Source organism: Falco rusticolus, chromosome 16 (assembly GCF_015220075.1).
Source record: "Falco rusticolus isolate bFalRus1 chromosome 16, bFalRus1.pri, whole genome shotgun sequence".
In the NCBI taxonomy this organism is placed as follows: Eukaryota; Metazoa; Chordata; class Aves; order Falconiformes; family Falconidae; genus Falco; species Falco rusticolus.
Window position 1 is genome coordinate 2940883 of NC_051202.1, and position 12992 is coordinate 2953874.

At 57.6% G+C, this 12992-nt stretch overlaps 1 protein-coding gene across 6 annotated transcripts in view; it reads left to right on the forward strand.

Annotated features, from left to right (window-relative positions):
- IGSF9B (immunoglobulin superfamily member 9B) overlaps positions 1–12992 on the forward strand; it is a 39725-nt gene that overhangs the window by 15136 nt on the left and 11597 nt on the right. For 5 of the 6 annotated variants that reach the window (XR_005107822.1, XM_037410010.1, XM_037410013.1 and 2 more), the window contains 11 exons: positions 695–837; positions 1703–1843; positions 3193–3309; positions 4957–5049; positions 5151–5301; positions 5620–5743; positions 8523–8698; positions 9348–9574; positions 9724–9808; positions 11281–11442; positions 12189–12234. Coding sequence is in view for 5 of the 6 variants with exons in the window: in XM_037410010.1 (XP_037265907.1) it covers positions 695–837; positions 1703–1843; positions 3193–3309; positions 4957–5049; positions 5151–5301; positions 5620–5743; positions 8523–8698; positions 9348–9574; positions 9724–9808; positions 11281–11442; positions 12189–12234 (1465 nt within the window). In the remaining variant the exon portion in view is untranslated. The remainder of the gene's footprint in view (positions 1–694; positions 838–1702; positions 1844–3192; positions 3310–4956; positions 5050–5150; positions 5302–5619; positions 5744–8522; positions 8699–9347; positions 9575–9723; positions 9809–11280; positions 11443–12188; positions 12235–12992) is intronic. The other variant, XM_037410012.1, reaches the window with a different exon arrangement.

Consider the following 12992-nt stretch of genomic DNA (forward strand, 5'->3'; position numbering starts at 1 on the left):
ATTCTCTCCAACCCACTCGCACTTAATTAAAAAGCTCTTAGAAGCACTGTTAATGACACATTCTAGACTGGAGGATTGCGAGACGCCTCTCTGCGTGGGTGGTGCAGCGCAGGGGGGGTTAGGTACATATTTTAAGCTTTTTGCATCCTGTTGGAAAGGGTGGAGGTGGCTGATGCTCAATGCGACCCAGCCTCGATGAGGCTACGAATACAAACAGACAGGAGGTAAAGGGTTCGCCGCAGCTTGGCCATGGATGCATTCTCCCATCTCAGTTGCTGCATTCAGTGGGTTTTAAAGCTGAGGAGTCAAAGTAGTTTTTGTTGCTGGTGTGCAAAAGCCACCAGGGCCGGCGCCTTGCACGTGTCCTGCAGGCTGAGCGTGGTGGAGCAGCTTGGGCTTCAGCAGGGTGCAGGTCGGTATGGATGTGGGAGCAGCTGTATTTGATGTTTCTTCTTAAAGGCAACTTCTAATGAGCCCCAGGTAGGAACACCCTGGGCATGAGTAAAGCCTCCCAGAAATGCCAGGTATTACAGCGGATTTGTGTGTAGCAAGCCTGGAGATAACAGCCTGCGGGAGCCAGGGTGGGGGTTGGGTTTGGAATTCATTAGAAAAGCAATGTAGGTCCTCTGAAGCCAGGTGGTGGGGGAGAGGTAGGCTCTGTCCCCGTGCTAATGCACTGCTGCTGCTCTCCCAGATCCTGCCCGCGTGGTGAACATGCCCCCTGTCATCTACGTTCCCATCGGGATACACGGATACATCCGCTGCCCGGTCGAGGCAGAGCCCCCAGTCACGCTGGTCAAGTGGAACAAAGACGGACGTCCCCTGCGAATCGAGAAGGTAACGAAGCCCCTGGAGAGGGATGTGTGGGGGCACGGAGGGGGTTTGGCCCTCACATCCTCTGCAAACACCAGTGAGCATCACCGGGCAGCCTGCAGGTCCAGCCTGCCCGTCAGTGGCCAAGTCCCATGGGCGGGAGGATGCTTTTCCTTATCAGCTGTGGACAGTCGCTTCGGGTTCTTGCGCGGAGCCCAGGGTGCGTGTAGACACGCTGTCTGCATCTCTCAGACCTAATGCCTGCTTCCCCCTAAAGTCACCTCCTGATGGACCTGGTGTTTTTTTTTCCAATGGCACCTGATGGTTAAAAGGGTCTTCTAACAAGTCTCTTGTCTTCCTATAATCACGGTTTGATAGTCTGAGCAAGGATATTAGCCATTAAATATTTAAAGCAAACGCTCAGTATTTGAAATTTTTTTTGCTTAAATATTAACGATCCAAGGTTTAAATGGAATTAAAACTTGTTGCTGCTGTGGGGGTTCCTGGCCCTTGGTGCCCTCAGCCCCTTGGGTGAGGTTGTCTCCTGGTGCCACCAGGGTGAGTTTTACTGGGAGCGTGATAGAATCTGATGTTAAATATTTTGGGCTACTTGAGGAAGGCTGGCAGCGTGCAGGGAGGAGAGCAGCAGCCAGATAAACCTGGACGTCGCCGGGTGCGTGCAGGGTAGGGTAACCCTTCCCGGGAGGGCTGGTCTTGCCCATGTTTCCTCTCCCTGCAGTTGAGGAGATGGCTTGGATGGGAATCGACTTGGGCATCTCCCGGGGATGTGACAGCCGCCCTGGACGTAGGTGGGGGGCTGGGCTGAAGGGGAAATAATAAGCCGTGGTGGGTGTAGGATAAGTCAGCTCTCTCGTTCTCGCTGCCGCAGTATTCTGGCTGGAACCTGCTGGAAGACGGGTCGATCCGGATAGAGGAGGCAACTGAAGATGCTCTCGGCACTTACACCTGTGTGCCTTATAACGCCCTGGGTACGATGGGCCAGTCTCCCCCTGCCCGACTGGTACTGAAGGTAACTTGCCTGCTAAAATCCTTGCTCTGCAGCCGGCATGTTTGCAGTGAGTAGTGTCCTCTGGTGCCAGGAGGAGCTCCCGGGGCTGTGCGGGGTGCTGGAGTCCCAGGCCAGGCGGTGTGAATGCGTGTGCGCTTTGCAGAGGTATCTCGCGCTGTAGATGGGCTTTTTTGAACACGGATTTTGCAGCGTGCATGTCGCTCACCCTGCCTGCCTGTTCAGCGCAGCGCTGCAGGGGTGGATGAAGGGATGGGGTTTTTTTCTTCTTTTTCCCCGTGCTGCTTATTTGGTGGTTAACTCTGTGCAGAAATTCAGGTTTTACTTTGCTTTTCTGAGCGCTTCTCTATGCAAAGAGCTCAGGAAGGGCTCCGTGCCCCCAGAGTTGTCCAGTTTCCCACCACCATTACTGACCTTAGTAAGGACCTGTCACCTTTTGCTCTGAGCCTCATCTCTCTTACTTGTGCTGAGCAAAGTGAACGCGGGCCCTCGTGAGCATCCTTGAAGGCGACTCGCAGAGGTTGAGTGTGAAGGTGCATCTGGGCTGTGGTCAGCGGTGTGCTTCCCACCAGGACAGGCAAACCCTGAGTGCACCCTGCCTGGCACAGGGGAAGGATCCTGCTGGAGCAGCAGCACGGGTTTTGGCACAGGCTGGGCCCGCAGCCAGTGTATGATGAGTATAAGGCTATGGTAGTGCTGGACCAGGGCAGTTTGAGGAAACATGTCCCTGGGATGGCGTTTTTGCCGTCGAAAGGCTTAGCCCTGCTGGCCCGGGCTTGGGTTCACAGAGGGTTTTAATAAATGGATGATGTGAGCTCTAGAGATGCTCCGTGTGCTCTTGCAGTGTGGGGAGCCCGAGGCACGCTGGGCTCCCAGTGCAGTTCCCAGTGTGGCTGTGGTGGGAGCTGCTGCCTCTCCCTTCCCGGAACAAAAAGTCCTGTGCTTGTGAGCGGCGGTGATTCATGGTGTCTGGCTGAGGTTTACATGATAATGCTTTGTATATCGTAGACACACGTATCTGCTAAGGCGGCTGCGGAGTCAATGAAATCAGGTTGATGTCTGGTGTCACGTGGGTGGGTTTTTTTCCTGTTTACCTCCTTAAAACTGAAGTAAGATGCTCTAGTGTAGTGGCTCTTTGGAGAACACTTCCCTCTGGCTGTATGGTGTGGTTTGGTGTGCTGTAGAGCCTCCTTAGTGCACGCTTTCCGCCACGGCTTTCCTTGCCATGCCTCAACCTTACCCCGACCGGTGATTTGTTTTGGAGAGGGGCTGCTTTTGGTGGTGGGGCTGCCGCTTGCGCGCGGGGAGACTTGGCACGGGTTGACGCTCCTTGCCTTTTCCCTTGGCTGCAGGACCCCCCCTATTTCACGGTGCTACCAGGCTGGGAGTACAGACAGGAGGCAGGGAGGGAGCTGTTGATTCCTTGCGCTGCTGCCGGAGACCCCTTTCCCATCATCGCCTGGAGAAAGGTACCCGGCCTGCCAGACAAATCTGCAGTGCCTTTGGCTTTTGGTGAATATTGCAGACAGAGAAGCCACACTCTGTCCCGGTAAGAACAAACTGCAGGTACAGCTGCTTCGCTTTGGGCTGAGCCACTGCCGTCCTGTCCCGCAGGTGGGTGGGGGAAACCCGGCTTGTGGCCACTGACTACTTTAATCCCGTGAAACCGTCACGGCAGCATCCGCAAAGCTGAGCGCTGCCCCTGCCCTGGCCCCCCACCTCTTCCTTGCCAGCGCTGCCCACAGGACACCCTCCCTCCTTGCCTGCCTGCGAGGTGGTCACCGGCAGGACACGGCAGCCCCGGCGATGCCATTCTGGTGCCGCGGACCTCCCGCGGTGGGAATGGACGTGCCACCAGAGTGTGTCAGGGGGGTCTCCTGGCTGTGTTTCAGCGAGGGGCTGGACTAGTCAGCAGCTGCTTTGCTGCCCCGTGGCTTTGAAGACCTTGGGAAGAAGCTGTTTTAATGATGCTGGACTGGACATGGTGACTTCAGGCTGTCCCTCTGTAGAGCGGGGTAGGACCCGGCGTGGTGGCACAGCCTGGGAGCAGTAAGGGCTTTCCAGTCTTCCTGCAGCCTTCCCTTGGCTTCCCACCTTCACTGCTCCCATAGGAAAGCCACTGCGCAGGGGACCTCCTGGGCTTTTTGTCCCCCTGTCAGGATCTTCTCCCCACGCCCCCCATCCCCTTCTTAGGGCTCCTGAGGGTGAGCAGGGACCCTGTGCTGCCCAGTGGGCACCGTCCTCGGTCTTTGTGGTGCGAGATGCTGGATCTCTTTGAGTTCCTTTTACCAGCACGGGGAGGACCATGACTCACCTAGATTGCAGGTGACCTACCTAAAACCTGTTGGCTGTTTAGTCTTTTTCTCCATCTTATTTTTCTTCCCCCACCCTTCACCATTCTTATTCAGGTTTCTTTTCAACTCCTCTTGTGCCTTCTGGCGATCCTCGTCATGTCGTGACTCTGGGCTTATCCCCACCCTGACTAGTCAGGGATGGCTTGGGCTGGGCTCAGTTTCCCAGTGGCAGAAGCAAGGTCCCTCGCTTCCCGTTGGCCCACCAGTGCTGACCAGTCTCTTGAAGGACTCCTGAAGACTTGGGCTTGGCACGGTTAACCCTCTGTGCCTGTCCGCTCCTCTGCTCGTCCTGCATGACATCGAACGGTGGGTCCCGGTGTTGATCACCGGAGACCCCTGTGTGAAGAACAGCTGGAGAGGACTTGGGACAACGTGGGATTTGCGCAACTTTGGCCGATGGGTGTAGACATGAGTTGTTACGAGATCCATCTTTCCACTCGGCTTGAGAGCTCCCGGACACCTCCACACACGCCATCCTTCCGCATCCCTGTGGGGCCCTTGCTGCCCAAACCACTGACGTGGAGGGTCCTGCCTTTCCTCTGCCTCTGGCTGAGGGGCAGTTTGGGCATCTCCTGGGGCAGGCAGTGCCTGGGAGGGTGCTGGGGACGGCCGGTGAGCACCTTCCTCTGCAGCGGTTTCAGCTTTGGATGCTGGAGGTTGAGCAGGGCTCGGTGTCTGTGCGAGTGCCGTGGGGTTTGCCGCTTGGGTGTGAGTGCTGAGCGCCAGCCTCCCTGACGCATGCCTCTCACGTTGCCCTGCCAGGTCCTCTCGAAAATGGGGGAACCGGCTGCCTTGCCGCGACCGGAGAGACCAGACCCCTTGCCGGTGGCCGGCGGTGTCCCCTGGCCCGCGCAGGTAGCTTAGTGACCCCACTGCCGCCTCGCCCTGCCCCGCAAACTGCTTCTGAGTCGTGTTTTTTTCTCTCTTTGCCCGGCTCCCCCCGTTCCTTGCCCAAGGTAGGGAAGCCCAGCAGGAGCAAGCACAACACGCTGCCCGGTGGCACCTTGCAGATCCGCTCCCTCGGCAAGGATGACCACGGCGAGTGGGAGTGCGTCGCCACCAACGTTGTCGCAAGCATTACTGCCAGCACCCACCTTACCGTCGTAGGTACGGGCAGGGGACGGGTCCTGGGGGACGGCCGGTGGTGGGAGTCTGGGTCAAAGTCCCCCAGGCGAGGCAGGAGATGGGGATGCTTCGCGTCAAGAGCAATGTCTGCTTTAAGTATTATTTACAGGTGGAGCTGCCTTTTTCTGCGCTGTTGTTCTGGCCCCCCGTGGGCACAGCTGTTCCTAGCAGAAATTCCCAGTGGCCTTTGGCTGGTCCCCATGACTCCTCGCTGGGAGCAGCCCCCTTCCAGCCCCCTTGCTGGTGCTGGCCAGCCATGTGGTCTTGCTCTCCTTGAACCCGTCCCCTCTCTCCCTGCAGGCACGAGCCCTCACGCTCCGACCAGCGTGCACGTTGTGGTCGCCATGACCTCAGCCAACGTCTCCTGGGAGCCCGGCTACGACGGTGGATACGAGCAGACTTTCTCAGTTTGGTACGGCCCTCTGTGAGTCATCCCGGCATGCTTTGCTCTCTGCTTCTTTTCCTTCCTAGCCGATCCGAGCTTTGAGCAGCTGGGGGGGGAGGAGGGGGGGGGAGGGTGGCGTGCCCGTCTCTGTGTCCCTGGGCATCACAGGGCTGAGCTCCTCTTTGGTGCTTTGGAGAGGTGGGTGGTGGTGGGATCACGTAGTTCCTGTGTCTCCTCTCCCTTCCTTGCTAGCCAGTACCTCTGTCTGCCCCAGCAGGTTTTATGCTGCTTATGGTACAAGGGAGATACTTTGCATTCATGTAACTTTGCCTCTGGCATCTAATTTCAAGATAAACTGTTTATGGAGCTTAACAGCCAGGGAGAGGCTGGAAAATGCAACCTTTGTAGAGTGCGTCCTGGAAGAGCTGTGACTAAGCAGAAATGATCTCTCCTTGCTCTGTGGCTCCCTGGAGGAGGTTAAATCCCAGCTGAGTTCTCAGCCAGCCACTGTGAGATGCTGGCTGGGTCTGAGCCTCGTGAGGCTGTTCCCATCGTCGCTCCTCTGCCAGCCCACGCTACCCGGTACCCAAAGCCAGTGGGTGCATCCTGCCCTCCCATCACGGGGCTGGGCTGGGCCCTGCTGGCTTTCCCCGGGCACGGGAGGGTGAAACATCACTGCAGCGAGGTTGGGGTTTGCTCTGTGCTCTGCACTTGCTTTGTCTTCTGAAGAGCCCTTGGAAACGTGGAAGGGACACTGCCTCCCCTTCCCAGACCTGGGCTGGTGTTCTTCAGCCTTTCTTTTCGCTCTCCCTTTCCTTCCTTGCCTCGCTTTGCCCTGATGGAGACTGCTGATAGAATGGAGATAGGGTAGATGCTGCCTGTAATGATTTCTGCTGTGCTGAGAGATGGAAAGGAGGAGGGATGGAGGGAGTGCGGAGCGGTGCAGACCTTGCTCTGATGAAAGCATCCTCATCCTTGGGAGGGAGTGGTTAAACCTCGCCGGGGATGTGGCTCACCTTGGAGAGAGGTGGCAGCTGCTGCAGCTCTTGCTCTGCAACCTGCTGCCAGGTTCCTGCCTCCTCGAGGCTCTTCCAGAGCCTGCACTGGGGAGAGCAGCCAGCACGGGAATTGCACCACGCTTGCCGCAGGGAATTTGCAGGGTGCTGTGGGGACCTGGCATAGGGAGAGACCCATCTTGCCCTGATTGTTGGCTGTGCTGCTCCCTGGGACGATGCTGGGTCACCTAGTACCACCCGGAGAGCTGGCCAGCTGTGTGTTTTCCTCCCTGCTGTGGCTATGGGATGCTGAAGCAAAACATGGCTTCACCTCCTGTGGAGATCACGCTCTCCTCCCGCTTCCGTGGTTGTTGATGCTGGAAATGCAAACCCCACTCCCCAGGGATGGCCAGGGCCACCACAGCATCCTGCCTGCCTACATGGTCTCCCATCTCCGGCAGCGATTTAGGGTTGCATTTCCCCTCTGCTCTCCCCACCCTCAGCCCCTTGCCGTGCGTGCCTGCCCGCTGCAGCACTGGGGAGAAGGGATGCAAAGGTGGTGGTGTTAAATGCTGCAGGGAAACCTGCTCAGGGGCAATGAGCTGCTCCCCTCCATGCCTCTGCTGCATCGGTGGGGGATCCTGGGAGCTGTAGTCCCAGCCAGAGCTGGGCGACACTGGCTTTCCTGCCCTCAGCCGCTCGTTTGGTGGAGGCACGCTGCACGCACATGGCTCTCCACCAACTCGCTCCTTTCCATAGCTTGCTGCTGCTTCTCCTGCCTCACATTTTGCTCCCTTTACAGCGGCATTATTTGTCTTCGCTCCATCTTTTACTTCCTACTCGGTGGATTTACCTGGCTGGATGCCGGTGGCTATAGATATGCCCACTTACCTATGCAGAACAGACCGTCTGCAGTAATCCTTCCCAAATCCTCCGCGGACACTGCTGAAACCTGCAGCCAAGGGCTGGGACTCCCGAGAGCATCTCTCTAACACGAGCGCAGATACTTGCAGTATCATTGCAGCGTGGTGATGCTACTTCGGGGTGTGGGGCTCTTGCTTCCGGGTGGGGTTATGGCCGGTGGAGGTGGCTGCACGCTCGTGTGTGCTGGGATCATGCTGGGAAGGCACTGGGAGTGGTTTTTTTGCCCTGGGTTGGTGGGTTAGACCCCCGCAAGGAGGCTTGTCCTGTGCTCCCTGCTAGTGCCTCTGCTGTGCTGCCAAACTCCGAGTTCTGCCCTGGGCTGTGCTGTCAGCCCCTGACTTCTGCAAATATGGCAAAAATGGTGATTTAGGTAAATGTCTCTTGTGGGATTGCATGCACAGGGCTACGGCTGAGGGAAAACTTGGCTCTGGCTCGGGAGCTGTCGAGGTATGAATGGGAACGGGGCCATCTCCTGCTCCAGCCATCCCCTTTTCAGCACTCACTAGAGTAAAAACGCACCAGCTTCCAATTTTGCCCATAGAAATTTGTCGGAGATAACCTCAGAGTGGGGCTGTTGGCACTGCTTTCATCCCTGACCCTGCTCGGACGGTGCCGGTGGTGCACGGCGGAGGGAGAGGGCTGGTGGCAGTGTCGGTATGAGCCGCGGGATGCTGGTGCGGCACAACGGGATGTTGCCCCGTGCCTGGCAGTCCTCGTGTGCGCCATCCCCGAGTCAGCTCTTGGGTGGCGAGTGGCTGCCCCACGTCCATACACATCGCTGCTCTCAAACCAAACCATTGCTCAGGAAAGCTCCATTTTCACTTGAGAAGTTAATGCTGCCTCTTTGTCCTCCCTGTCAAAAGCACCTTCCCTGAGGGCACTCCCTTCTCTCTTGGCAGGATGAAGAGAGCCCAGTTTGGCCCCCACGACTGGCTGTCTCTCCCTGTGCCAGCTGGTTCCAGTTGGCTACTGGTGGATACCTTGGAACCAGAGACTGCATACCAGTTCAGTGTCTTGGCTCAAAACAAGCTGGGTACCAGCTCCTTCAGTGAGGTGGTCACTGTGAACACTCTAGGTGGGTCCTCCACGGGCACGAGAGGAGGAGTGGGAAGGGATTCAGGAGGTCTGGGGAGAGGATGGCCCTTTGCCTTGGTCCGTGTGCCCTGTCTGCTGGGGACAGGGATGGTGATCAGCAGCAGTAGTTTCTGGAGGTAGTTTGTGGAGGGTCCTGGATGAAGTGCGTAGACTTTGCTGGATGCATGAAGCTCCTGAAAGCTTGTCCTCAGAGGCAGCGTGGGAGAGCTGTACTGTACCAGTCACCTTTCAGATCTTCCTTAAGTTCAGCTGGGGTCAGGAGGTATTAATAGAGCACAAAATCAGTTGCGTGCAGCTCCGAGTGGGAGCTATCACAAAGGGCCTTGCGCTGGTGCCTGCCTGGGAGCTGTCTCAGGCGGAGGTGGGAGGAAGCAGGAGGTTTTGTAATGCTGTGCCCCTTTTCCTGGAGCCACGCCATCGTTAGTCCCCTGCTTTTTGGAAGGCCACTTTCATATCTCTGAGATAAGAAAGCACGTGCCCGAGATGTCCTGTAAACTCCTGGAAGGTGGGATCCGCCGTCGCTGCGGTGGTCCATCTGCCGCTGATGGGGCACACGTGGGGAGAGCGTCCTCTGCACTCCCCCCTGCTGCGTCTCAAAGGTGTCCCTGTCCCATCTGCTTTGTCTCCAGCATTCCCTGTAACAACTCCAGAGCCTCTGGTGTTGGTTACCCCACCGAGGTGCCTAACAGCCAACCGGACACAGCAAGGCGTCCTCTTGTCGTGGCTTCCTCCCGCTAACCACAGCTTCCCCATCGACCGCTACATCATGGAGTTCCGCGTCGCGGAGAGGTGGGAGATCTTGGACGATGGCATCCTGGGGACTGAGAGCGAGTTTTTTGCCAAGGACTTGTCCCAGGTAAGCAGGGCCTGCCCATGCCATACCTCTGGTGTTGCAGCATCTGCTGCAGCCCTGGGGAAGCTTTTGGGGTGGCTCAGTCCCCGTGCTGGGGTCTTCAGGATGCTGGGCTGCAGTGAGGGTCCTGACCGGTGTGCTTGGTGTTTCAGGACACCTGGTATGAGTTCCGGGTCCTGGCAGTCATGCAGGATCTCATCAGCGAACCCAGCAACGTTGCTGGCGTGTCCAGTACAGGTAAGGGGTGGCTCCTTCTACTCCCAGCTGTGGGAGCATCTCTGCTTCTGCAGGTGCTTGAGCTGGTGCTGGAGTCATGCATCAGTGCTTGCTTATGACAGTGGTGGCTGGTTTTGTGCTTTTGCCCGAAGCGCTCGGATTGTGGTCTGGGCTGATGGGTGCGCAGTTGTGATCAGTGTCCTGGGCACGTTGCTAACCCTGTGCTGCCTCCCGATGCAAACAGACCAGCAGCACTTGGAGCCGGCGAGGAAAAACCGCCCTATTTAGTCCTTCCTGCCGAGCGCAGTTTTGTCGGGTGTCTGCTGGTGCAGAGTGGCAGCGGATCTTGGCTCTGCAGGGTGCCCGGAGAGCAAAGCTCGGACCAGGCACTGCGCAGCCTGGAAATGGGAATGAAAGGTGCAGAGAGGGAAACGTAGCACTGCAGTGCAGAGTCTAAGGAGGAAAAAAAAAAAGCTTTGCAACAGGAGACTGCAACACGCTGCAGTACCCTGCACCCTGGGTGCTTGGAGGGATGCTCCTTGGGGAAGGGACAGGGGAGGGTAGGTGATTGCGATGGGGAAGGTGAGGGTGGCAGGAGGAGATGGGGATGCGGGGAACCTTGCGTTGATGCTCTCGTTGATGCTCTCGTGGAAGAGCTGAGGAGCCACCCAGCGCTGCTGTGCGCAGGAATGCAGCGGTCTCTCTCTGCCCCCACGTGGTGCCAGCACGGTGCTGAGAGCCTGCCTGCTTGCCTGCCTGCTTGCCTGCCTGCTTGCCTGCCTGCTTGCCTGCCTGCCTGCCTGCCTGCTTGCCTGCCTGCCTGCCTGCCTGCCTGCTTGCCGGCCCTTGCTCCTCTCGCACCATTTTTCTGATGGGGTTTGGCAGCACCCACAGGGCACGTGCCCCTCCCCCGGGCAGCTGTGCCCTCGCAGGCTGAAGGCTGGGGATCCCGGCAGGTGAATGGGTGCTGATGCGGCGTACGGATGCAGGGCAGGAGCCCTGCGGTGGGCAGGGTTGGCATCTACAAATGGCCGCAGCAGAATTCTGCTGGCGGTTCAGATGGGCTCATGGTTACGTGTTGTGAGGGTCTGGAGCCCACTTTTCATTGCAAAGCTGGAAGGAAGCGTGGACAAACAGGGCAAAATACCTTGTGCTGCTGCAGGGGGTTGTTTGGCCAGGAGATAACTGCAGGTTTGGTGCAGTTATGTGCACGTAGATATAAATGTGTATTCCTGTGGCTTGGAAGCTTCTTCCCTGGGTGTCCAGCAGCGAAGGCCAAAAGGTTTATGTGGTATGAGGTCGCTAAATCCCTTGGCAGTGGCCTGCAGCTGCGCTGACTGCTCTCCCTAGGTGGGCTGGGCTGAAGGCAGACCCTTTACTTAGCGATTATTGTTCCTAGTACCAGTGGCCTGCACACTGTCGTAGGTCCCTGGGGGTGGCAGCAGGCAGGAGTATATTCGTAACACCTAATTGTTGGGCTTTTCCCCCACCAGACGTATTCCCTCAGCCTGACCTGACGGACGAGGGTCTAGCCCGCCCAGTGCTGGCTGGCATCGTTGCCACCATCTGCTTCCTGGCTGCCGCCATCCTCTTCAGCACACTCGCCGCCTGCTTCGTCAACAAGCAACGCAAACGCAAGCTCAAGCGCAAGAAAGGTGAGCCCATCCCCCGTGTGCTTGCTTCCTCCCTCCCGCTTCCTCCTCGTTTCTCTCCCCTGGTTGTGTTGTGGTGGTAACCTTCTTCCCTGTCTGTCTCTTCTTCCGTCCGTGCGCGTCCTCAGGTGAAGCCCTGACTTCATCCCTCGGCTGTGCCTGAAAGCGCCCGTGGTCGGGAGCGGGAGAGGCAGGGTGGGTGACGAGGCGACAGAGAAACTAGCCTGGGATTTCCGAGGGAGCGCTCTGGCGTGGTGATAACTCCTAGAGCTGGGGGCTTAGGGCTGGGGTGTCCTCTGGGCCAGAGATGGGGGGGACCGCTTGTCTCCTCGAGGTCCCCCCGGAGCTGGGCTCTCCAGCTGCTTTCCGCCCAGCCCGCGGCGGGCAGTGCCCGACGGCCGCCCTAGGCTAGAGAAGAGCCCCGCAAAGGAGACCCTGCCGCTCTGCTCACTGAAAGCTGGGACTGCGGCCGCCGTGCCGGAGCGGCCGGTAGGGAGAAGGGCGGCCGGGGAGCCGGAGAGGGCAGGGGAATCGGCTCCTTCTCCTCCAGCCTGCGAGGCTGCGGCAGCAGGATGGCCAGGACCCTGTGACGGGAGCTGTTTGTTGTCAGCAACCATTAAAGCACTGGAGCAATGAAACCTTGGCTTCTTGTTGAGTGTCTTTTGTGGTCTTGATGTTGTTTGTCTTGTCTCTGTCGTGTTGCGCCTCCTTAGCGTTTTCTCTTCTTTCCCCTTTTTATTCTCTTCCAGACCCTCCTCTCTCGATAACCCACTGCAGGAAGAGTTTGGAGTCCCCGTAAGTATCTGTCTTAGATGCAGCACCAAGCTGTGGGTCTTCAAGGTGACACCTTCCTTACAGTTGTTGCAAGACTCAAATGGAAAAGTCTGACCTTGTTTGGTTGCTTCTGATGAGTTGTTTGGGGCGTTCCCTGAACCTGAGGGAACACAACAGTTCACAAGAGGCCAATGGGCTTTGGAGCAGAAAGCAGCAGGAAAAAAACACAGCAGACCGTAAGCTAAGAGATGACCCTGCTGGATCTGTGAACGTTGACCAAAGCTGGAGTTGACTGTTGGAAATCAATTACACCCCCAGCTTGAAGGGGCTCCTTAGGAGAAGGGCTAGCCTGCTGCCTGTGGAGTCCTGTGTGCAAACTCGGTGTAGTTTTTGAGTCGTTCTCTGGCTCTTTTCTTGGGGAAATTCAGAGAATCTTACACCTGTATCTTTTCTTTCCCCACGGAGAGTGCCCCGCTGAAGCCTCTTTCCACATGTGCCCAAAGGTAGCGGCTCGTGGTGCTGGAGTAGCCGCAGCTCCTTGCAGAGCCCATCAAAACCATGTGTAGCTGCTACAGCGGGGCACCTTCCCGATGTGAGCGTGAGGGTCTGACGTGCGGATGCCTCGTGCTTTGGCTCCTCGACTGTTGTAAGATGTCCCAGTGCTGGTGGATCTTTAATCTTTGCTTTTTTTTCGGTTCGTCCATTGCACTGAGATAACCATGCCTGCGCTGTCTCTGTTGGATCTGCTACTTTTTCCTTTTCAGTGCTGTCTGTCCGGA